Source organism: Neophocaena asiaeorientalis, unplaced genomic scaffold, assembly GCF_003031525.2.
Source record: "Neophocaena asiaeorientalis asiaeorientalis breed wild unplaced genomic scaffold, Neophocaena_asiaeorientalis_V1.1 scaffold828, whole genome shotgun sequence".
NCBI classification, from domain to species: domain Eukaryota; kingdom Metazoa; phylum Chordata; class Mammalia; order Artiodactyla; family Phocoenidae; genus Neophocaena; species Neophocaena asiaeorientalis.
In genome coordinates, this window is record NW_020175443.1 from 999461 (window position 1) to 1024557 (window position 25097).

A 25097-nucleotide genomic window follows, 5' to 3' on the forward strand; every position below is an offset into this window, starting at 1 on the left:
GAATTTGCGTCTGTATCCCTGAAAACACACAGACCTTACTTACTTAGTGTTTTCAAAAGAGGTAGAAAAGACATGTGGCATCTTCTTTAAAGTTTTTTTTTTTTTTAAATAAATTACCGTGTTTGGAAAACTCACTGAGTTTTCCAGGACACTGACTCAATTTTGTATTTAGTTTCTTTTTACTTTTTTTTTTTGAAACATGGTCCTAATAAGTAGAGGGGGGAAAAGTCCAACTCAGAGCATTCAGCCATACTTTTTATTTTATTTTTTAACATCTTTATTGGAGTATAATTGCTTTACAATGGTGTGTTTCTGCTTTATAACAAAGTGAATCAGCTATATAGCCATACTTTTTGAACTGTCTCTCAGTTTTTATTTTCATTTATAGTTGACTTCAGCAGCAGAAGTTTAGGAAACTTGAGGTTTGGGCTCCTGTACAGGGAGTAAGACCAAACCACAGTAGTTTTACTCAGTTGCTAAATGCTTGGGTTTTGGGTAATACTAGTGATTAAATCATCTCCCCACCATGGAATAATCTCCCCAACATGCCATAGAATCCTAGTTTGGGAAGGTCATATCATCCATCAGATATCCGAAAAGTTACTAGGAATAAATGAGGAAGCACCAAGAAGCTGCCCAAAGTAGTAGCAGTTGTAAAGTCACTTCTTAAAATTTAACATCTCTGAATTACTTTATGACCTCCACACTCAAGTTTTGCTGTCAGTGTTTCTTACTATGCAGTGCATGTGCAAGAAAAGCCATTTCTTTCACATACAGTGAAAATAAAAGATTCCTTTAAAATTACTCAGTGTTGCCTTCTTAAAGTTTTGAACCCTCAGTCATTCCTGCATTTGAAAGTGAGACAGGGCTGTAAAAAAATACTTCATGGGGTGGGATAGGGAGTGTGGGAGGGAGCCGCAAGAGGGAGGGGATATGGGGATATATGAAATTTGGTTTGACCTAATTAGTTTTTGTAGTTTGGATTCATTTATTATATAAATGGCCCAAATTGGTGTGCCTCTTTGTTGAAGCTGATCTAGTAGGTGGCATACACATGATAACAAACTATTCCACGTAGGTGTCCATTCCTTATTAGCCTTCTCAGGGCCTCCATGCCCTTCTTCTTAATCAGTATCTCATTGTCTTCCAGAAAGACATGGAATGTGCTTTGCAGCTGCACAGTAATACCTAGTATTTTAGTATTTAATAATCAAGTATATTTTTATTCTCTTTAGGGTTTCCTCTTGAAATAGATAAAATTCTATCCGTAGTATAATACATGATTGTAAAAAAATTTACCTTTTTCGGATAACTGCAAATTCTTTCTCTTTTCTTTTAACACTATCCCCCAGATGGAACTTAAGGGTGACCATAGTTAACCCTTGCCCCACACAGCTGCCCTGGCTGGCTGTTCATTAGTGCTTTATGTGTTTAAGAATCCCATGTTACTAGACACTTTAGGTAATTGCTTAGATTTAACGTAACCACTTTACATTCTACCTCTTCAAATATATGACCGTTCAAGGTCACCCAAACATAACTGTTCCTGCTCTGAGGTGTACATGACTGGTATCACAGGATATCATCTGGCTTCATGAGAAGGTAGCTGGTGGCACCAAAGAGCTTATTTCAGACTTACTTCTACATGGCCTTTATCTGGCAAATAGTCCTAAGAGGCATAGGCAGGTTTTAAAATTTTGTTGGCAGTGTTTCACAATGGCATACTTGTTTCCAACCAAGTAGATGTTTGGTTGTGGTTAAGAGGAGTCATTCCTGGCATTGAAGCAGACCTGCCTGAACATTTTTGTTGAATCTTCCTGTTGTTTGGTCCATGTCTTGGAGCTTTACACCTGTGGAAACTATACACAAACACTTTTGTATTAATGGACTTAATATCTTTGACAGAATAAATTACCAAGTAATTTCTAAACATGTCAGATGATCCTTGTACTAGATGTAGTGATTTCTTTGAAGTAAATGTAGCACCATCAATTCATTCTTACCCCTAGACTTAACCTGTCTCTTGAACTGAATCCCATTTCACCCCTTATTACTGGCTGGACATACATCTACTTGGGAGGCCACCTTTAAAGTCAGGGTATCATATCTGGTGTTGCTTCCTTGGAATCTACCCTTCATTTCTTAACAATACCATTCTTTTTCTACTCACCACAGGCCTTAGAATTTTGCAGTTATCTTTGACAACATGGTCTGCCCCCTTTTTTCCATTCCTAATCAACTACCAAGCTCAGGCAATTAATGCTTTCACTCATTTTGGTGTCTTCTGCATTTTTACTATGGTTGAGTTATTGGGCCCTTAGCAGTTCATATCTGCACTGCTAGTCTAGGAACATCCTAAGTGACTTTTCCCCTCCAAACCATCCTACTTGCTGCTTTTTAATACTACCATTTTCATGTTGTTATTATCCTGCTCATAAAGCTTTTGGTTTAGTGCCATCAAATGAAATCTAGATTCCTTAGCTTGGCATTCAAGGCCCACAGTGTGTCCTGTCTTTTTAGTCTTATTTTCCTGAACATGATTGGTATTCTGACCTATTCTTTATTTCTCAAAAATGTGCTTTCTTCCCACTGTGGTATTAATAGCCATCCTTACTTGGCTTCCATCCCCTCTTTCTCTTTATTTAAATTCCACCTAATCTGTAGGACTCAAGTTGAAGTTTTCCACCTCCTGTGAAACTTCCCTGGGTTGTCTCTCCTCTGAACTCTGAGTACTTGCGTGTCATTGGACAGTTAACCTTGTAGTACTCTGATACTTCTTGGGTTACAATGAACTATGTCTCATCATTTTTTGCATTTAATACTTAAGTGGAATGTGCCTTCATATATATTGTTTTATCTGGTTGTTTTTTTTTTTTAATAGCTAAGGACAAAGAGACCCAGCATCTGTTCTTTTAAACAAATGTTTTCTTATTATCCTAAATAAAATTCATAGATGATATAATGTACCTACAGATGTAGTTTTTAAAAAATCAATAACCTTACTATAGTATAAAGGAAAAATGAAAAAAACTTGTAACTTGTATTTCAGGTTTCAAATACTCAGCAAAAATTATACTCTAGAAAGAAAAGTTCTTACAGATTTAAAACCCCTGAACTTTCCTGCTATACTGTGTTGTACCTCCTTAAACAACTTAACAGGACCAATCTTGATACTAATACGATTTGTATCTGAAGTTGCAAGTTATGAATAGCCTTAGTTCCTTTCCCATACAGCATGTGGTCAGTACAGCCCAGCTTGTATTAAACTAAAATTAACTTTTACAAAATTTAAATTAAAAGTTACTGGGAGACAAAAATAATTACTTGTAAAGTGGTTAAAACACTTTATTATTACATGTTTAGCCTCCTCTTATATGGTTCTTACTTGTTTAAAAAATGGTTCCAGAGGTTATGGCGATAATGTGATATGTTGACTGACTCTTTAATTTTAGGACTTTGATATTTTGCACAGTCCTGTTCATATATGTGACTTTATGTCACATAAACAGCTCAAAAGAATGAGTTGCCTGCCAATACTGAGAGAAGTCTTTACAAAGGAATCAGGTTGATAAGGTCTTTTATCTCTAAAGATCAGATTGTTGCCTAGTTGTGACAAGAATTCTTTGTGTTTAGACTATACTCCTGCCTCTCTGATATTTTTCTTACACAAAAAAGACCCCTTGATAGAAGCCAATTATGTGTACAAATTAAACTACCAAGACCAAACCTAGATTTCCTGTGATCTTCTTAGTTGTTTAAAGTACTTGTTCCTTTAGTGGCAAAGGTTTACCTGAGAAGCCATCAGAAATGATGCTAGATTGATAGAGAAAAACTCTTATTAAAGAGGAGTATTTATAGGTTCTTGGAAAGTTCTATGTGTGCAGTTCTGTAGTTTCTAAAAGCATGCTAAGGCCTGACTTGGCCCGTTTTGCACAATTAAACATTCTAAAACCTGTGGTTGACTAAATAGTTCACATTGTAACAATTTAAAAAATAATGTATTGTCATCGCATTCTAACTTGTAGAGAAAAGTCTTGTGGGGAGATCTAAGTGGCTTAACTTGATACTTAGGATATTTGTCATTGTAAAACTACTGGTTTTTCTTTTGCAGATTTTCTTGTGAAACGTTCCAGTAGAAAAAGTTCTTGGGACAAACTTCATTTGGTAAGTTTGTCCCCCTACCTCCTGCCCCCTACTATACTCTCTGCTGTTCTGAAGCAGCAAAAGGTAATTTATAGATGAATTTTGGGGGCCTGTTTTGTCTGTGGACATAATTATTTAGGTGAACCCTTGTATGTTCACTTTAATGTTAAATCTCAATATTTGGTGGTTTGGTTTTTTTTCCCCATTAGGACTCAAGCCAGATTACTTTTCCCATATATAATTGTGCCATAGTATAATATACTGTGCCTAGAAACTTGTATTTAAGTTGAGATTAAATGAGTTGTGGCCCTAATCTTTTGTTTAAAATAGTTCTTAACATGATGTTCTTTCAAATTGAAACTTGGTTCTTATTTTGAGTTTTCTTAAATTGTTAAATTTGTGTGAAAATCGAGGCCTCATTACTAGCATTAGTGGTACTAATGTGACGTTCAACTAGAAAATAACTTCTAAAAAATTTGTTAGTCCTGCCCCCAGTGTGGATGTTAACCCCTGTCCTGTCCTTTTTTTCATAGACCTTTATGGATCTGTTATTACCTAAGTCTTTATTACTGCCTCTTTTTTCTGCCATCTGTTTAATGGAGGAAATTATTATCTAAGTTTATTGAAAAGAGAAGTTGCTGTTTTGGTTTTAAGTTTCTGGATCCAAATCATTCCCTTGTTCCAGAACCTTTAGCTTGGCATTGCCTCCAGATTAAGGATCAAGCTCCTTAGCATGGCATTTTAGGCTCTTTATAAGTGAGCTTTAAGCACATCTACTGCAACTAGGCACTCACTTCCTCCATACATCTAGAAAGTCTTTTGCTGTAGCCAACCTGACCTACTTACTGTCCCTCAAATACTGTCCAATATCTTGCCTTTTTTTTGGCAAGATATTTGCTTGTGCTGGTATTCTTTGCTTGTGCTGTTCCTTTACCCACTTTGTCTCAAAATCTGTCTGGTTCAGCCATTAAAAGTGCGAGTGTTCCACAAAGCCTTACTTGAGTGCCCAGTTCAGAGTCCATTTCTCTGTCTTTTGCATCCCCATGATATTATATTTCTACATCTTTTATCACACTCTGCCTTATTAGTTATGTTTGTCACCCCACAGGATTGTGAACATCTTGAAGGCAAGAACTATCTTCATGTTTGAATTTTCAGATCACACAAATGTTCCCTGAGTCCTGGGATACTAGTGTCTTCTCAGTATAATTTCATTTGAATTAGGATTTTTGTTTTTGTTGTGTGTGTTTGGTTAAAAATAAGGGAGAAGAATTAGATTCTTTTATTCTAGTAGAGAAGAATTAGATTCTTTTGTTCTAGTAGAGATTAGTTATCATCTTGTTGATTCAGGGTACTGTTTTTTTCCTTTCTATATAGGAAGGATTTATATAGTACATATAATGTGTCCTTGTAGTCCAAATTGCTCAGTATCTCACTTAGCTGAGTTATTGCTGGCAAGTGTGAGTTTTAGTTACTGATTAAGCAATTGAGTAATTTCTTGTTAACAGGTGCCTGAAAGAATGAGATTCCATGTTAAGTAGGAAGATAAATGTCTTACTTCGGTAAAGATTTCTCAGAAGTCACATTCTGAGACTGACACTGGAGACCAGTGAAGCCTGCAGATTCCAACTGTCAAATTCTCATACATACATTAAGAAAAGAGAAATCATTTGACTTTGCTTCAAATAAGAATTTTACCCTTCATTTGGCCTAGCAGGGTGCATATTAGACCTTTGGAGAGGAAATGTAATCCTAACGTATTACTTGACTCTTCAGTGTTTAATTTTTTAAAAAATTATTTATTTATTTTTGGCTGCGTTGGTTGGGTCTTCGTTGCTGTGCACAGGCTTTCTTTAGTTCTGTTAGGCGGGGGCTACTCTTTGTTGCAGTGTGCAGGCTTCTCATTTCGGTGGCTTCTCTTGTTGCGGAGCACCGGCTCTAGGCACCCGGGCTCAGTAGTTGTGGCGCACGGGCTTAGTTGCTCCATGGCATGTGGGATCTTCCCGGACCAGGGCTGGAACCCATGTCCCTTGCATTGGCAGGTGGATTCTTAACCACCGCGCCACCAGGGAAGCCTGATGTTAGATTATTAAATTAATTTTGATACCAGGAAACATACTATTGGAATTAATATAATGTGGGTTCCAAATTAAAAGACTAAAGAGAGATGGCAGCTAGATCCAATGTGATCCTAGACTGGATCCTTTTATAGAGGGGGGGAGGAAATCTCTGTAAAGAATGTAATTGGTTGACCAAATTGGAATATAAAAAGTAGACTAAAGTACTATATCAGTGTCAAGTTTCCTGAATTTTGAAAACTAGTTCTGTGGTTATATAAGAGATTAATTTTGTTCTTATAAAGTATTTATTGAAGTAGTAAGGGGTAAAGAAGTAGCATGACTTGCTTTAAAGGTCCCAAAGGTCATAGAGTTTAGTGAATGGCAGACTCAGGACTCCTGTCTCTTCTGCCCTCAGAACCATTGCTTTACATCCCTGATTATTTTTTTTGATGGCTTTATCTTCACACTCTGTCTTAGGTCAAGTGAAAAGCTTTTATGTAATATTACTTTGAACTTCCTTTTTAAAAATGTCTTTGTAGAAAAGTTTATTTTTCTAATTACAAGGGTAAAGTAATTCTAAATGTGTAAAAACAAAGTCCCTATTCCCACTTTCTTCCTTAGAGTGGTAACCATTGTTAACAATCATTATATCATTTTTCCGTACATGTACAAACATGTTTCTGGATTAATACAAATAATGCTTATGCGTATTTTTATTTTAACCTTTTAAATTACAGAACATTAGAACTTCTACCAAGTTGATAACTGAGTTAGTGAATTATAGTTTCATAAATGGAATTAGTATGTGTAGTCTTTGGCAATAATGATCTCCCCCACCAAGTGTGTATCTTTTTCACCTAGTAAATTTATTTTTAAGAATCAGGGCTGCAGAAATAGTGACTTGTGCAGAGATATGGGCAAGGATGGTTATCGTGGCTATTTTGATTGTAATAGAAAAGTGAAAATAACCTAAATGCGTCAGTAATTGATGAATTAGTAGGTTATGGTGTATCGAAATATAATGGAATACTGAACTGCTATGTTGAAAGTATGTAGTGACACAGGAAGGATTTGGTACATTGAGGGAAAATGTGCAGAACAATGAATACAGTATGATCCTCCCCCCTCATTTTTCGGGGGTAGATTATGTATGTTTTTGTATATGAATAAAGAAGTGTCCTGGACAGAATTATAAAATATTAACAGTAGTTGTTATTACGTGTAGTTGAAGCGAAGGGCAGCAAAGAACGAGAATGGAAGTTCTACTTATTTACTTAAAAAATAACAGATTTGAGATATAATTCATATATTATACTATACATTTGACCCATTAACGTATACAGTTCAGTGGCTCAGTATATTCATTGTGCTGTGCAACCATCACTGCAGTCAATTTTAGAACATTTTATTACTTCAGAAAGAAGCTCTCCATACCCTTTAGCTACCACCCCCCCTTACCTTCCACCTCTCCCAGATCTAAGCAGCTACTAATCCACTTCCTATCTCTATTAATTTCCCTGTTCCATTTCTGTCAAGTATGATATGTGGACTTTTGTGACCGGCTTCTTTTACTTGGTATAATGTATTCAGGGTTCAACTATATTGAAGCATGTATCAGTACTTTGTTCCTTTTAATTGGCTGATTAATACTCCATTTTGGGATATACAACATTTTGTTTATCCATTCATCTGTCAGTGGACATTTGGGTTGTTTCTGTCTTTTGACTATCTTGAATAATGCTGCTATAAACATGTGTATATGAGTTTTTCTGTAGATATGTCTTTGTCTCTTAGACAAAATTCTATTCTCTTTAGGAGTGGAATTGCTGGGTCAGGTGGTAGCTCTATGTTTAATCGTTTGAGGAACTGCTAGGCTGTTTTCCAAGGAGGCTGAACCATTTTACACTCCCACAAGCAGTATCTGGGGACAGTTGCTTACTTTTTACACCTGTATTTTAAATTTTCTTAGAAGCAGCATGCATTACTATTACAACTAAAAAATTAAGAAGTGTTAAATTACTTCTCTTAGGCTAACAGTAATGACTCAATTTCTTCCTTTTGGTGCTAGTATAATTACCATTCTGGAATGCAAGTTTTGCAAGTCAGTTATTGACTATTTTTTAATGATTGGCTATATCTGCTCTTTGTAGTATTAATATTATAAGGACCTCCAGCAGCTTCGTGATTCATATTGGTTGCAGAGTTACCCATGATCTTGGCTTTTTCTTATGAACTTGGAATTCCTATAGAAAGTTTACCTTTCCTCAGATGTTTAAAGCAGCACCTCTTATTTTGAACTATGTTATCTGTTTTCTTATCTCCCCTCTTGCACCATAAATTCTTTAATCTTCCTTAGCCCCCACATCTAGGCCTTTACCTATTACTGTCAGTTATACTCTAAAATAACTTATATCCTTATGCTTTTATTCCATCTGCGCTGCCTCCATTCTAAATCAAGCCACCATTTTCCTCCCTGTAATTGTTTCCTGATTCTCTTTGTTCTCTAATCCATTCACCACACAGTAATCAGAATTATTTTAAAATCAGATCATATCACTCGGCTGTTTAAAATCTGTCAATAAATTTTTGACACTTGGAATATAATCTGTTGCCCTTGGAATATAATTTATACTCCTTACTATCTACATTATCCTCTTGTACATTTCTCCATCTTCAAGTTGGGCCACTCTTCCTTCTGACTCAGTACATTTTAGCTATACCGGCTTCCTCCTTTTAATCCTTCAGAAATGCCAAAGTCTTTTCCTTGTCAGGAACACATGTTGTTTTCTGTACCAGAAACTGGCCTTGCTGCACAGAGAGGCCTTTTCTGACCACCTTACCTAAAGTAGGACTCCTATACCCCTACCCTCTCAGTCTCTGTCTCAGCATCCTGTTTGTTTCCTTTATCACATTGAGCACAATTTGTAATTATAATTATTTGTTTCTGTCTTCCACACTGGGATATGAGCTCCTTAGTGCAGGAACCAGCACAGTGTCATAGTGTTTGACACGTAGTTAGTTCTCAGGTAATTGTTGATTGACCAAAGTGCAGCACACCATTTTACAGTCTTTATTTGGTGTAGAAATGGAAGACATCAGGGACTTCCCTGGTGGTCCAGTGGCTAATAAGATTCTGCACTCCCAGTACAGGGGCCCGGGTTCAATCCCTGGTCGGGGAGCTAAGATCCCACATGCCTCGTGGCCAAAAAACCAAAACATAAAACAGAAGCAATATTGTAATAAATTTAATAAAGACTTTAAGAATGGTCCACATCAATAAAATAAAAACTTTTTGAAAATTTCAAATGTATAAAAGTAGAGAAAATAGGTTAATCTCCATTTACTTATCTCATTGGGCTTCAAAAGCTATCAACTCATGGGCCCATCCCATTTCATAGATATATACTCCTATTCATTCTGTCTGTTCCATGATATATTACTTCATGTGTACATATTTCAATTGTATATCTAAAAGAAACTTCTAAAAAGCCATAACCACAGAAACCTCCTAACCACTGTGACATTGTCAGTTATATGGAAAAATTAATAAATAACATCAAATATTATATGGGCAGATTTCCCTAAATGTCTCAAATTATTTTTATACTTTGAATTAGGATCCAAGCAAAGTCCATATATTGCAGTTGGTTGACATGTCACTTACATCTCTTTTTTAATCTGAGTTTTCCTTTGATCTCTTCTGTCTTGCAGTTTAAAGAATTGGGGTTATTTTTATATTTTTATAGGTTTCTCTAGACTAGATCTATGTTCATCCTATATTTCATTAGCAGTTGTAAAATGATGATACTTATTTGTGTCTTTCCTTGTTTGTGTATTAGGTGAAATGCTACCCCCATCAACTACTTGGTTGTACAGAGGTTCAGTTTATATAGGAAAAGCAAGATAAATACTAATTCTTTGCCTTTATTTACCAGTTTCAAAAATAAGAAGTTGCTTACTTAGCATCCTCCAGTGGTGACCAATGAGAGGGAGAGAGAGAAATATTATGAACTTATAATTAAACATATTGAAATTCAATACATAGTGCTTATTTTTGCTCAAATTACTCCATTTTCACCAGTGATTCTGTTTAGATTGGCTCTGGAGTCCTTTTGATATACCCTTAGTAGTCTTTGATAGTTTCCTTGCTTTCCAATTTAATGTTCCAGGATCAACTTACACATTTTCTGTTCTAGACCTGCAATTGGCTATTTCTCAGGAGCTTTGTTGGCTCCTTTTGAAGTGAGAATTAATATTTAGATACCATGGTCTACATGCTTAGAATGCTCGTTGCTGCTGGGTTAGTTCCATAACTTTTTTGCAGTAAGATTATTTTTAGTATTTCATGAAGAGTTTGATTATATTCATACTCCTCTCCTACACATCACATAAAACTTACCCTTTAAAAGCATACAGTTCAGGAGTTTTAGTATGTTGTGCTAAACCACCACTAATCTGTTTTCTGTCTCTACCTAGATTTAAAATTCTGGGCAATTCATATAAATGAAATTGTACAATATGGTATTTTGTGCCTGGCTTCTTTCAGTTAGTATTATGTTTTCAGTGTTCATCTGTATTGTATCATGTGTCAGTATTTTAGTCTTTTTTTATTGCTGGATAATATTCCATTGTGTGGATATACCACATTTTATTCTTTCATCATTTGATGGACATTTGGGTTGTTTCTGCTTCTTGGCTATTATGAAAAATGCTGCTGTGAACATTAACACACAAGTTTTTGTGTGGATATGTTTTCAGTTCTCTTGGGTATATACCCAGGAATGGAGTTAATGACTCATGGTGAATTTTAAAGGAACTGCTAAACCATTTTCTGCAGCAGTGCGTGAAGGTTTCAGGTTCTCCATGTTCCACCACCTTTTTTATGTTCATTTCTTCATCACTGGAGTTGCACTTTGTTATGTTTTGAAAAACTTCAAATCCACTTCTATTTGAGTTATTTAAAATATAGCAGTTCGAATATGTATATGATACTGTCATTAGACATTTAATTCTAAAACACAAATGTCTTTTGCACATTAGGACAGTTTAAAAATAAAATTCATCCAGTAGGTGTTTCTTTTTAAAGTGATCTTTAAGAGATTTTTTCCTAATAAGTTCATACCCTCAGGAATAATTTCTTTGCCTTTCCTCCTTTCCTTTTTAATTAATTCCAACAGGTGGCCTCTTTACATACCCTTGCCACCTCATCTAAAACAGCAGTTCTTTGTTACTCATCTCTAAACCCTGCTTTATTTTCTTTGTAACACTTACCAGCTACCTAATATAAACATATCTATCTGTTTCTAGTGGGGAAGGCAGGCAGTAAAATTTTTATTTTATTTCATTTTTTAAATTTATTTTTGGCTGCGTTGGGTCTTCGTTGCTGTGTGTGGGCTTTCTCTAGTTGAGATGAGCGGCGCTAGTCTTTTTGTGGTGCACAGGCTTCTCATCGTGGTGGCTTCTCTTGTTGCGGAGCACAGGCTCTAGGCGTGCAGGCTTCAGTAGTTGCAGCATGTGGGCTCAGTAGTTATGGCGCATGGGCTTAGTTGCTCCGCGTCATGTGGGATCTTCCCGGACTAGGGATCGAACCCGTGTCACCTGCATTGGCAGGCAGATTCTTTTCTTTCTTTCTTTATTTATTTAGGCTGCATTGGGTCTTCGTTGGTGCACGCGGGCCCCCTCCAGCTGCGGCAAGCAGGGGCCACCCTGCGCCACGGTGTGCTGGCTTCTCACTGTGGTGGTCTCTCTTGCCGCGAAGTGCGGGCTCTAGGCGCATGGTCTCAGCAGCTGTGGTGCAAGGGCCCAGCTGCCCCAAGGCACATGGGAGCTTCCCAGACCAGGGATCGAACCCGTGTCCCCTGCAATGGCAGGTGGACTCTCAACCACTGCACCACCAGCGAAGTCCCAGGCATTAAAATTAAGCTCCATGACTTTTTGGTTACAGTTGTCTCCCCTAGATCTAGAGCAGTGCTTGGGTTATACTAGGTGTTGAATAATTATTTATTGAAATGAATGAATAAATGAGAATTTTATGCTAATCTCTGTTCTTGAGCTAGGTTATATCACAAAGACTTGTTTTAGGTTTGAATAATGGTAAGAATGATGACTCTGACTTGATTTGTTACTAAACCACTTGGTTCTTCCTCATCCTTCTAGCCTCTGAACAGTGGAGTACCCTAAACCACCACTTGGTCCTCTTAGTTTCTCCATCTGTACTTGCCCCGGAATTTACTAGCTTTAATGCCATCCACACCGTTATGGCTCCCACAATTATGTTACTATCTCTAGCTTCCATCTTCTTCATCTCCAGGCTAGTTTGTTCAGCTTTTACTTGGTGTCTTCAACAGGATATCTGATAGGCATCTCAAATATAACGTGTCTAAAATGGAACCTTTGATTCCCTGTTTCCCCTCCTGTACCTCTGCACAGAGTGGGTAATCCATTTTTCTTAATGTTTTCCCTCATCAGTAAGTGGGAAATCCTTGCTTCTAGATGCTGAAGCCAGAAAGTGTGACTTCTTTTATTTAATGAATTAGCTCAAATCCTGTGGGTGGTAATTTCAAAATATATCCAGAATCCAGCAGTGTCTCAACCATTTCCATCACTACTTCTTATGGTGATTATTTCCTTCTGACAGGTCTTCCTGTTTCCTCCTATGCTCCCTCAGCTCCCCCAACAATGTAGTCTGTTCCCACCTTATAGCCAGAGCCATCCTTTAAGTCACCTCATGTCACTCCTTTGTTCATAACTGCACAAGGCTCCACATGTTCTGGGCCCTGCTACTTCTTTGATGTCCTCTGTTCCCTCACTTTCACTGCTCACAAAGAGTTTACTTTGAATATTGAATCCCAGACTGCCTAAAATAGCCTATATTCATGGAAGTTCAGTGAACTAGAAATGCTGGCTTTGCATGAAATGTATTTTTTTTTAAAAAGCTATTTATTAGAGATGATAGTGTTTTTTTTTTAAACATCTTTATTGGGGTATAATTGCTTTACAATGGTGTGTTAGTTTCTGCTTTATAACAAAGTGAATCAGCTATACATATACATATGATCCCATATGTCTTCCCTCTTGCATCTCCCTCCCTCCCACTCTCCCCATCCCACCCTTCCAGGCTGTCACAAAGCACCGAGCTAATATCCCTGTGCCTTGCGGCTGCTTCCCCCCAGCTATCTACCTTACTACGTTTGTTAGTGTGTATATGTCCATGATTCTCGCCCTGTCAAAACTCACCCTTCCCCCTCCCCATATCCTCAAGTCCGTTCTCCAGTAGGTCTGCGTCTTTATTCCTATCTTACCCCTAGGTTCTTCATGACATTTTTTCCCCTTAAATTCCATATATATGTGTTAGCATACGGTATTTGTCTTTTTCTTTCTGACTTAGATGATAGTGTTCTTACTAGCCTGTCTTTGAGTTTCTTGTTAGGTATTCCTCCCCCACTCTTATAGTTGTTTCTGAAAACCAGGTAAAGGTATTAGTGCAGTTTATGTGACTTTTCAGTGAGCACAGCATATTGGGGCAAAAGGCCGTTTTTTCATATTTTTTTTACTAAGCCAGTTTGGTTCCCACAGATGGGGAGATCCACTTTGAATTTACAGATAACCACAAAAACATACTGTAATATTACAAGAATGTTGGTTTTGCATTTGCAGGTCAGTTTTAGTTATTGCTTTATTATTTTCATCTAAGGTTTATAATATTTTTTGTATTGCTATCAACATTAAGAACGTGAGCATTTGCTACTTTTTTGCTCAAATAGTTTATGACCAGGAGGATTTTCACAAGGGAGTTAAGGAGTTTGGATTTGACTAGTGGGGATTGGCTGGGTGATATTCAGCTTTTCCTTGGCTGACTGGTCAGGTCTTTAGGTCCTTGTATATGCAGTTTCTTTAATTAGGGTATGGCCAAACGGGGCGGGGGTGTGTGTGGGAATTGCCAATTCTGTCCTTTTTTTTTTTCTTTTTCAAGATCCAGGCATAAAGGAAAGAAAAGCCTTGCCAAGATACGGAAGAAAGGACGGGGATCTCTCCTCCTAATCTGGGCCTCCTGTCATGGTAAGTACAGAGAAATAACAAGAAAATTGAACTTGAACTCTGTCCTGACAATTAAGTGAATACTAATAAGTTCAGTTACCCATTTTTGTTATTGTGAGAAATCATTTCACTTTTTCTTTCCCAGAACTCTCTTGTCTATTTTCTTTTATTGTTTACTTAGTAGTAGTAATTTTAGAATATTCTAGTGTCTTAGAGCAGTTTTGCTTCTATTAACTTTAATCCTGTGAGTTAGATATTGTCTCTTTTCAGTAAGATAGTAAATGGAGTCAAGACTGAAACCCATGTTTCTTGGACTACAGGGTTCTTATTCCTTTTCTAGGAAGGAAGGTATCATGAAAAGCTTTTCTCTGTGTGTGTGTGTGTTTGTGTGTGCGCGCGTGCGCACGCGCGCATGTGTGTGTTTTGTTGTGTGTAGGAGAATTATATGGTCATACACATATTCTTTATGAATTTACCTTTCTGGATAGAAGCAATTCCCTGTCTTTCCTGTCCTGTCTCTTTAAGGCATTATTTTTATCCCAGAGAAGATGAAGTAGCTCTGCACACTCCCTACCTACCTACGTCTTTGACTAAAATGAGTGTATTTCAGTGACTTGTGGGCCATTTAGGACCCAGTTCAGGCAGAGATGATGGAGCAATGAGCCAGCCACATTTCTATCAATCCTGAGAACATGTAAACCGTGCTCCAAGGCTTAAAAAAGAAATGGTCCTCTGTAATATTGTCCCGCTTCTATCTTGGTGATGTTTTCTAGAACCAAACTCTGTCTCATGCTGGTGCACAAAAAAGGAATTGAAAAGGCCATGTTAATTTCAAGCTTCATTAGGAACATGGGTGGAAAATGCTTTTCAAAATTAAAAACAAACTAAAACAAAACAGAAAAACTAGTTGTATAGAGGTGTCATTAAAACGACAACAAAGGTAACTGCTCTCATCTTAAATCTTTGCCAGTTTTTTCTTAGTTTATGGGCATAACAACTTTCTAATGTATTCTATACCCAAACACTGATGAGCTTTTCTTTAGACTATATTTTCTTTTATTGGTTTTCACGAGTTTTTAATGAATTGAAAAAGTGTTTGTCTAATATTTTATGGTATGTATGCCAATGCTAATGAGTAGCAAATGGTGGGCTTATGAAAGCAGCTCTGTTCTGTACTGAGGGGTTGTCCTTCATTGTGTACCACATAGCTACAACGGTGTGGTCTTCATTCTGGTGCTGCTGGGGTCTCTGGTGCCCTGCAGACGGTCTTCCTGGTGCGCTCTGGAGATACTTCTGTGTGCAGTATTTGGCGAGCAGTATGACCATGGGTCTTTTTTAAAAAATCTGTCATAAAGTAGCATTATAACAAGTTTTTACAAGTACTTATTTACAACTCTTCCACCAAAAACCATGGTTGTGTTCCTTTCTAACTAGTTTATGTCGATATGTAGTTGGAATTAAAACATAATTATTTTGCTTATTTCACTAAATGAATTAAACATTTTTCACTCGTTGACTCATTGGATTCCTAATGATTTTTTACTAGCTACATATCATTTTGCAAGTTGTTGAATCATTTGATTTAAATAATATTAATTAATATTTTCTTTTGTTTTAGAATTTTGGTTCTGTGTCCTTAATCCTTATTTTTGTAAAGAGAATTCAGAAGTACTGGTTTTTCTTTGTTTTTTTAGTGTATACTTCTATACTAATTTGAGTAACATCCTCATACTTTTAAAAGTTCTTAAATGAGATTGAGGTTTTTTCAGGAGATTAAGTATTAGGAAGATGTTTTCATGTTTCATTATGGAAAATCTCACGCCTGTGCAAATCGAGAATTGTATGATGAACCCTCATATATGCATCAACCAGCTGCAATAATCATCAGTTCATGGCCACACTTGTTTCTTCTGACTCCCTCACCCACACCTCTTTGTATTATTTTGAAACACATCACAAACATTATATCAAGGGAAATTTATTTTTGATGGCCTTTAATGCCAGTCTTAAGAATGATAAATTGACAGACTGACAGTCACTTTAACTTTTACATTTGTCAAATGTTCCTACAGATATTTCACTCGTAAGTATAGTTTTTTTTTTTTATCCTGGAAGGCTGTATATAAATTCAGTTTATAGACATTTCCTCTACTCTCCATGTTCTTTAAATAGTTATCTCTAATGTTGACTTCTGAGGTATAGACTTAAGTCTCTTACCTGCATAGTTTAGTGAATAGCAGAAATTAGCCTGGAACTGTGGTGACTGATCCCTTTTCAAGATTTTATAGGTGACCCCATATGGCGCTGGTGGAGATTAAGTACCACCAGATTCCACAATGCCTGGTGTTCCTCAGCAATAGCAGGAAATCGACCATGTGGAATACATTCTCCTACTAATAAACTACTGCTTATAACTAGCCTAGGAGAAATTTGTTTTCAAGCCTCTTATCAGGCTAACACTTGACAGACTTTTTCGTTTTCTTTTTTTTAGTACATTTATTTATTTATTTATGGCTGTGTTGGGTCTTCGTTGCTCCACACGGGCTTTCTCTAGTTGCGGTGAGCGGGAGCTACTCTTCATTGCAGTGTGCGGGCTTCTCATTGTGGTGGCTTCTCTTGTTGCAGAGCATGGGCTCTAGGCACGTGGGCTTCAGTAGTTGTGGCATGCAGGCTCAGTAGTTGTGGCTTGTGGGCTCTAGAGCGCAGGCTCAGTAGTTGTGGCGCACGGGCTTAGTTGCTCCGCGGCATGTGGGATCTTCCCGGACCAGGGTTTGAACCAGTGTCCCCTGCATTGGCAGGTGGATTCTTAACCACTGTGCCACCAGGGAAGTCCCCAGACTTTTTCTTCCTTGCCTTTTGTCTCCTTCCAGCTCTTCCTCCATCAGCCATCTCAAGTTTGTCCTCCCTTTTATATATGAAACTCAGAAACTGTAATAAATTAGGTAGTTGATTCAGCTTATGTTTAGCCAAGTAATGTTTTTACCATTCTTCTTGGAAAGTCTATGAATAGTTTATCCTAATCCTTGGGGATTAAATGCATTTTTATGTATTGTGTTGGCCATAAAGTTCATTCGGATTTTTCTGTAAGATCTTGTGGGAAAATCCGAACGAACTTTTTGGCCATCCAGTGTAAGGGGGAAAATCAGTCCAGAAGCCGTACAGGTAACGTGAACTGAGACAGTTTTATTTTAAAAAGCATTTATTTCATTTGACTGTGAAATATTATTTCTTTATGCTCGTCTTGTTTGCCAAATTCTCAATTCTCTTATGCTGAAAATCATTTGTTCCATTTTCAGTTTTTGGTAACTGCTTTGGTTATATGCATTGGCCTGGATTAGCCCCCAAGTAAATGTGCCAGCAAGAATGAATTGATAAATGGCTTCTCTAGTTTTTTTTTTTGTTGTTGTTGTTTTTTAGGCCTGCTGTATTATTTCAGTTCTATGCTATTTAGAGGTCAGTAAAAATCTAGTCCAGGAATCACTTAAAGAATTAATGATGTGTCAAATGATCTTGAAGAGAATAAAAGTTTAGGCCTTATATATTTAGGTGAGTTTAAAAAGTTAATGTGATGCTGAGAAAGCATGTTTACAGTGTACTTTTATGTAATAATTTTTAAAAGCCCCCCCCCATATTTTATAGCTTTTCCTGCCTATCCCCTATTGGTTTATGAGAAAAACTTCCTAAATTCAAGTTTTCTCATATCTTTTCTCTTTAGTGCTGAGTGTAAATACTCAGTATTCTCTAAGTCAAGAACTACATCTTAAGAATGGAAATAGAATTGGTTAAAAGAAAAAAAGGTAACATTTATAGAAAAATTGAGTTCCTTTCAAATATGACTATGTCCCTTATTCCTTCACCCAATCATTGACCTCAGAGGAAGTAAGTGGAAAGGAATAAAATGGAACAGATTGACACAAGACTCTTCATATAACAAGTTATTTTGGTGTTTATAGAAGTGGAGTCATTCTTCGTACACCCTAGGTAATTATATTTCTTGAGGCTCCAAGCCATGTCATATCAACCTTACTAAAACATACCAACTTCATTAAACTTTTATTTATTTATTGCTATAAATAACTGAATAGATTTTTATACTTTTGCTTTTGAAATTATTTGATTATCAGCTATGATTTCTTGACAGTCATGGTGAATACTTAGCAGTGTCACTTCCCTAGGACTGCTAAGTATATGACAAGTTTTATATTTTTGGTAGCATTTTATGAACCATTTATAAAGTTGTTACAGTTTTATTTTTAGAATTTGAAGCCGCTGATTTCTTTATACATTTTAAGTATCAAACTTTTTAAAAGTTTGTGCCTCAAGATAAAACCTGTGCCTCAAGATAAAATGGCCCCTTAGAGGGGTTGGAATGGGCCCAGTCAGCTAGAGTAGCAAAGATACAGTTTTATGGGTAGTAGCTGAGTGAGTGAGTGTTGTTGAAGTCTCTGTATGGCTGTTCGTTTCATCACTAGGTGACTGGTTTTATAGAAAGCCTGACTTCAGATTAAACAGCTTTAATTGGTACAGTCAGTGGTACCACATCCATGGATTCCCCAATTAATCGGGAAAAATTACAGAAAGTTCCAAAAAGCAACACCTGAATGTGCTGTGCACCAGCAACTATTTACATAGCATTTACTTTATATTAGGTTTTATAAGTAATCTAGAGGTGATTTAAAGTATACTGGAGGATGAGTATATGCAGTATAATATGCAAATACTGTATACCTTTTTTATATAAGGGATTTGAGTATCCATGGGAGTGCTGTGTGTCCTGGAACCTATCCCCCTCAGATACTGAAGGACAAATGTGTTTAGTAGTGGATTATAGTAGAGCAGCAATTCTCAAAGTCTTTGGTCTGAGGACCTCTTTTTACATTCTTGACTTATTGAGGGCCCCAAAGAGCTTTTGTTTATGTAGGGTGTGTCTATCTGTATTTACTATCTAAGAAGTTAAAAGCTGGGCTTCCTTGCTGGCACAGTGGTTAAGAATCAGCCTGCCAATGCAGGGGACACGGGTTCGATTCCTGGCCCAGGAAGATCCCACATGTCATGGAGCAACTGAGCCCGTGCACCACAATTACTGAGCCTGTGCTCTAGAGCCCGTGAGCCACAACTGTTGAGCCCACGTGCCACAACTACTGAAACCTGCGCACCTAGAGCCCGTGCTCTGCAACAAGAGAAGCCACAACGAGAGGCCGCGCACCGCAACAAAGAGTAGCCCCCGCTTGCCGCAACTAGAGAAAGCCTGCGTGCAGCAACGAAGACCCAACACAGCCAAAAAAAAAAATAATAAATTTATTTAAAAAATAATAATAAATTTATTTTTTAAAAAAGTTAAAGCTGAGAAATCTTTAAAATGTTCATTAATTCATTTAACAACAACCAATTAAATGTTACCATAACACTTTTTATGAAAATTAACTTTTTCCTCATCCGACAATAATTAATATAAAAGAGTAGCATTGATTTTTACAGTTTTGGGTTTTTTTGTTTTTTTTTTTTTCCGGTACGTGGGCCTCTCACTGCTGTGGCCTCTCCCATTGCGGAGAACAGGCTCCGGACGCACAGGCTCAGCGGCCATGGCTCACGGGCCCAGCCGCTCCACGGCATGTGGGATCTTCCTGGACCGGGGCACGAACCCATGTCCCCTGCATCGGCAGGCGGACTCTCAACCACTGCGCCACCAGGGAAGCCCTTTACAGTTTTTTAAAAAAATGTTTGGCTTAATAGATGATAGCTGGATTCTCATACCTACTTCTCCATCCAATTTGTTACAGTATGTTTTTTTTAAATAAATGAAGTAAATCCAGCCTCACAGAGATTCATAGTTAGAAAGAGGAAGAGTATTTTAATAGTTTTTCCAGGTAGTTGTGTGTATTCTTCTATTATACTGCATCAAAACTTGACAAGTATCAGTTCTTTTTAATAAATAAATTTATTTATTTATTTTTGGCTGCATTGGGCCTTTGCTGTGCACAGGCTTTCTCTAGTTGTGGCGAGTGGGGGCTACTCTTCGTTGCAGTGCGTGGGCTTCTCATCGCGGTGGCTTCTCTTGTTGCAGAGCACCGGCTCTAGGCGTGCGGGCTTCAGTAGCTGTGGCCTGCCGGCTCTAGAGCGCAGGCTCAGTAGTTGTGGCCCATGGGCTTAGTTGCTCCACGGCATGTGGGATCTTCCCGGACCAGGGCTTGAACCTGTGTCCCCTGCCTTGGCAGGCAGATTCTTAACTACTGCTCCACCAGGGAAGCCCCGACCAGTATCAGTTCTTTGAAGGTTAGTTGCAGTGTGGAATCTGAAGCCATATCAGTGAACTTTTTGTATTATGTTAAACCATAGGTCTGTCTTGCACTTTAAATTAATCTTTTATCCATGCATAATTTTGTAACATCAAGAATAGGTCATTTAGGGTCTTCCCTGTTGGCGCAGTGGTTGAGAGTCCACCTGCCGATGCAGGGGACACGGGTTCGTGCCCCAGTCCGGGAAGATCCCACGTGCTGCAGAGCGGCTGGGCCCGTGAGCCATGGCCGCTGAGCCTGCGCGTCCAGAGCCTGTGCTCCACAACGGGAGAGGCCACAACAGTGAGAGGCCCGCGTACCGCAAAAAAAAAAAAAAAAAAGAATGGGTCATTTTGAAAATAATGAGGAATGAGAAAATAACGAGTTATGCAGATCTTCCAAATGTCGGCATATTTCGTGATAAAATTTCTTTAAAAAATCACCCTTGGGGACTTCCCTGGTGGAGCAGTGGTTAAAAATCCACCTGCCAGTGCAGGGGATACGGGTTCCATCCCTGGTCCGGGAAGATCCCACATGCCGTGGAGCAGTTAAGCCTGTGTGTCACAACTGCTGAGCCTGTGCTCTAGAGCCCGTGAGCCACAACTACTGAGCCCGGGTGCCATGACTACTGAAGCCCATGCGCCTAGAGCCCGTGCTCCACAACAGAAGCCACCACAGTGAGAAGCCCGCGCACCGCAACAAAGAGTAGCCCCCACTCTCCGCAACTAGAGAGAAAGCCCGCATGCAGCAACGCAGACAAAAACAAACAAAAAACCTTGAGTATTGTTTGTTTATAGGTAGGATTTTTCTTTCTTTGAGATTAAAAAATTGTTAGAAGTGTGATAAGTAGCATGTGTGGGAATGTCCACTAACTAGTGGTTGTACTTCTTACTGGTGCTGTCAGTTTAACATGATATGGTTTTGCTTATGTAAAATTTGCTGTGTAAACAGATTCCATCATAATTTAAAGTCAGACTTTTCACCAGATTGCTTTTTCCCCCTGGTCTTCCTATACCATAAAAATTCATAATGTAAAAGGCTACTTTTTATTATAAATTATAATTAGTTCAATTCACGTGCCATTTAGATTATAATTTATTGCTTCTTTGAAATTGCCTTAATAGTAATAAATCTAATTTGTAATATAAAGCAGATTATGCTAGGGGTAGTGGTTCACACATGTTTTCAGTTTGAGAATTCACTTCTTAAGTTTACATTAAAAAGAAAAAAACTTTCTGTTATGGAAAGTTCACATATAACCAAAGTAGACACAGTGGTATAGTGAACTCTCACTTAAAAGTTGCATGAATTATCCCTCATGGACAGTTCTGTTTCATTTATGCCCCATTCCCTTCCCTCTCCAATTATTTTGAAGCAAATTCCAGACGGGAGTCACATCATTTCATTTTTATATAATGCAGAATGTATCTTTCAAAAATAAGAATTAAAGGTTATAACTTAAGAGAAAAAAGCCACTGTATCTTGGTTTCTCTTAAAAGTAATATACTAAGAACTTATTAGTGCTTAATAGAAATGTTCTTAACTTCTTTGACTTTTTTTTTGGCATTGGTGTGTTCTCCATCTAAAGGCGCCTAATGTATTAGATGGAACACTTTTGGGGATGAATATTTTTTCATTGAGCTTTCTGCCAGTCCACCTTGGTCACTGGACTCTCACTGTTATTATGCTTCTAGACATGGCAGAAAAACCCAGTATGGATGAGTAGGAGCTTTGAAATTATTTAAACATTTGGGTTTTTCCAGGATGAAGAGACTCGGCACAGCCTTGAGTGCATCCAGGCCAATCAGATCTTTCCCAGGAAGCAGCTGATCCGGGAGGATGAGAATCTTCAGGTAATTTCAGGCCACTTTGGATTGTGAAATACGAGTTATGCAGATCTTCCAAATGTCGGCATATTTCGTGATAAAATTTCTTTAAAAAATCACCCTTGGGGACTTCCCTGGTGGAGCAGTGGTTAAAAATCCGCCTGCCAGTGCAGGGGATACGGGTTCCATCCCTGGTCCGGGAAGATCCCACATGCCGTGGAGCAGTTAAGCCTGTGTGTCACAACTGCTGAGCCTGTGCTCTAGAGCCCGTGAGCCACAACTACTGAGCCCGGGTGCCATGACTACTGAAGCCCATGCGCCTAGAGCCCGTGCTCCACAACAGAAGCCACCACAGTGAGAAGCCCGCGCACCGCAACAAAGAGTAGCCCCCACTCTCCGCAACTAGAGAGAAAGCCCGCATGCAGCAACGCAGACAAAAACAAACAAAAAACCTTGAGTATTGTTTGTTTATAGGTAGGATTTTTCTTTCTTTGAGATTAAAAAATTGTTAGAAGTGTGATAAGTAGCATGTGTGGGAATGTCCACTAACTAGTGGTTGTACTTCTTACTGGTGCTGTCAGTTTAACATGATATGGTTTTGCTTATGTAAAATTTGCTGTGTAAACAGATTCCATCATAATTTAAAGTCAGACTTTTCACCAGATTGCTTTTTCCCCCTGGTCTTCCTATACCATAAAAATTCATAATGTAAAAGGCTACTTTTTATTATAAATTATAATTAGTTCAATTCACGTGCCATTTAGATTATAATTTATTGCTTCTTTGAAATTGCCTTAATAGTAATAAATCTAATTTGTAATATAAAGCAGATTATGCTAGGGGTAGTGGTTCACACATGTTTTCAGTTTGAGAATTCACTTCTTAAGTTTACATTAAAAAGAAAAAAACTTTCTGTTATGGAAAGTTCACATATAACCAAAGTAGACACAGTGGTATAGTGAACTCTCACTTAAAAGTTGCATGAATTATCCCTCATGGACAGTTCTGTTTCATTTATGCCCCATTCCCTTCCCTCTCCAATTATTTTGAAGCAAATTCCAGACGGGAGTCACATCATTTCATTTTTATATAATGCAGAATGTATCTTTCAAAAATAAGAATTAAAGGTTATAACTTAAGAGAAAAAAGCCACTGTATCTTGGTTTCTCTTAAAAGTAATATACTAAGAACTTATTAGTGCTTAATAGAAATGTTCTTAACTTCTTTGACTTTTTTTTTGGCATTGGTGTGTTCTCCATCTAAAGGCGCCTAATGTATTAGATGGAACACTTTTGGGGATGAATATTTTTTCATTGAGCTTTCTGCCAGTCCACCTTGGTCACTGGACTCTCACTGTTATTATGCTTCTAGACATGGCAGAAAAACCCAGTATGGATGAGTAGGAGCTTTGAAATTATTTAAACATTTGGGTTTTTCCAGGATGAAGAGACTCGGCACAGCCTTGAGTGCATCCAGGCCAATCAGATCTTTCCCAGGAAGCAGCTGATCCGGGAGGATGAGAATCTTCAGGTAATTTCAGGCCACTTTGGATTGTGAAATAAGTATTACGCATCGTAGTAACAATGTAGCAGAGCTAATGGATTCAAGTAATGTACTATGTATAGGAAAATATGTATTAGAAAAATATATTTTTTCCTGATCCATACACATAATAGAAATATAAGCTGGAAAACATCTCTCCTTTTAGAAAGACTTTTTTTTTCCTGAGAATTCACTGAGATGATCATCTCTGTGTCATTCCTTCTGTAGTTTAGAATATGAATAACTAGGTTTTATGAATCTTGAATCTTGTGGGTATAAACCCATCCTCTTTAGGTCCCTTACCCATTTATGTAATGTTTTTGAGTGACAGTGTTTATCATCCATTCACCTGACCCGTGTTTGAACACTTTGCTTTACTGCTTCAAAACTCTGAAGGGTTTCTTCTTCCATTTTGAAGGTTCCTTTCCTTGAACTTCATGGAGAAAGCACAGAGTATGTGGGCCGTGCTGAGGATGCCATCATTGCCCTTTCTAATTACAGACTTCACATCAAGTTCAAGGAGTCTCTGGTTAACGTAAGTGTTTCTCAACTGTTCTCCCACTAAAGTAGATGGAGAAAGGAAGCATTCAATAAAAAAAACTTGTTACTGTTCTCAAAGAGAGGAGTGTTATATGGGGTTTGGTTTGAAAACCTTGTGTGCTCTGCTTTTCTCTCACTTAATTTAAGCACTCAGGGACACTAGGTTAGCAAGCAACTCTTTTTTTTTTTTTTTTTTTTTTAACTCTTGTGCGTGATTTAAAATGATACATGTAGTTGTCAGCTAAGGTGTCCATTGTCTACTAACACTGCATGAATTGCAGTAGGTAATGTTGTACCATTAAGCTTTGTAAGGGTGCAAAGGCTGTATAGGCTTTTATTCCTCAATTTTTAGTAGTTGCTGACTGCCTCAGTTGAGAGAACTTCCTGGACCTTAATGTCAAATGTTGAGTTGTACTTTGAGCTCAGTGCAGACTTCTGTTATAGGATGAAGTTATTCTTTTTTTTTTTTTTTTAAAGTACAGGGGCTTCCACCAGGATGAAGTTATTCTAATGGCTCCTTAGTGGTATTAAGTATAGATGTCAAGTACAATGTGTATTTGCATAACGGACTATATATTGCTGAAGAGAAGGAAGGCTTTCAGTTTTTGAGTGCATTTACCCTTTTCAATTATGAGGGTATTCTCAGTGAACTGGTTCTTCCAGCACACTTGCCA

General features: G+C 37.8%; 1 protein-coding gene across 4 annotated transcripts in view; it reads left to right on the forward strand.

The window, feature by feature from the left end:
- MTMR3 (myotubularin related protein 3) overlaps positions 1 to 25097 on the forward strand; it is a 137822-nt gene that overhangs the window by 69193 nt on the left and 43532 nt on the right. For all 4 annotated transcript variants that reach the window (XM_024767906.1, XM_024767907.1, XM_024767904.1 and 1 more), the window contains exons 2-5: positions 4112 to 4164; positions 14176 to 14261; positions 22279 to 22368; positions 24302 to 24418. In XM_024767906.1, coding sequence (XP_024623674.1) covers positions 14259 to 14261; positions 22279 to 22368; positions 24302 to 24418 — 210 coding nt within the window. In that variant the 5' untranslated portion in view covers positions 4112 to 4164; positions 14176 to 14258. The remainder of the gene's footprint in view (positions 1 to 4111; positions 4165 to 14175; positions 14262 to 22278; positions 22369 to 24301; positions 24419 to 25097) is intronic.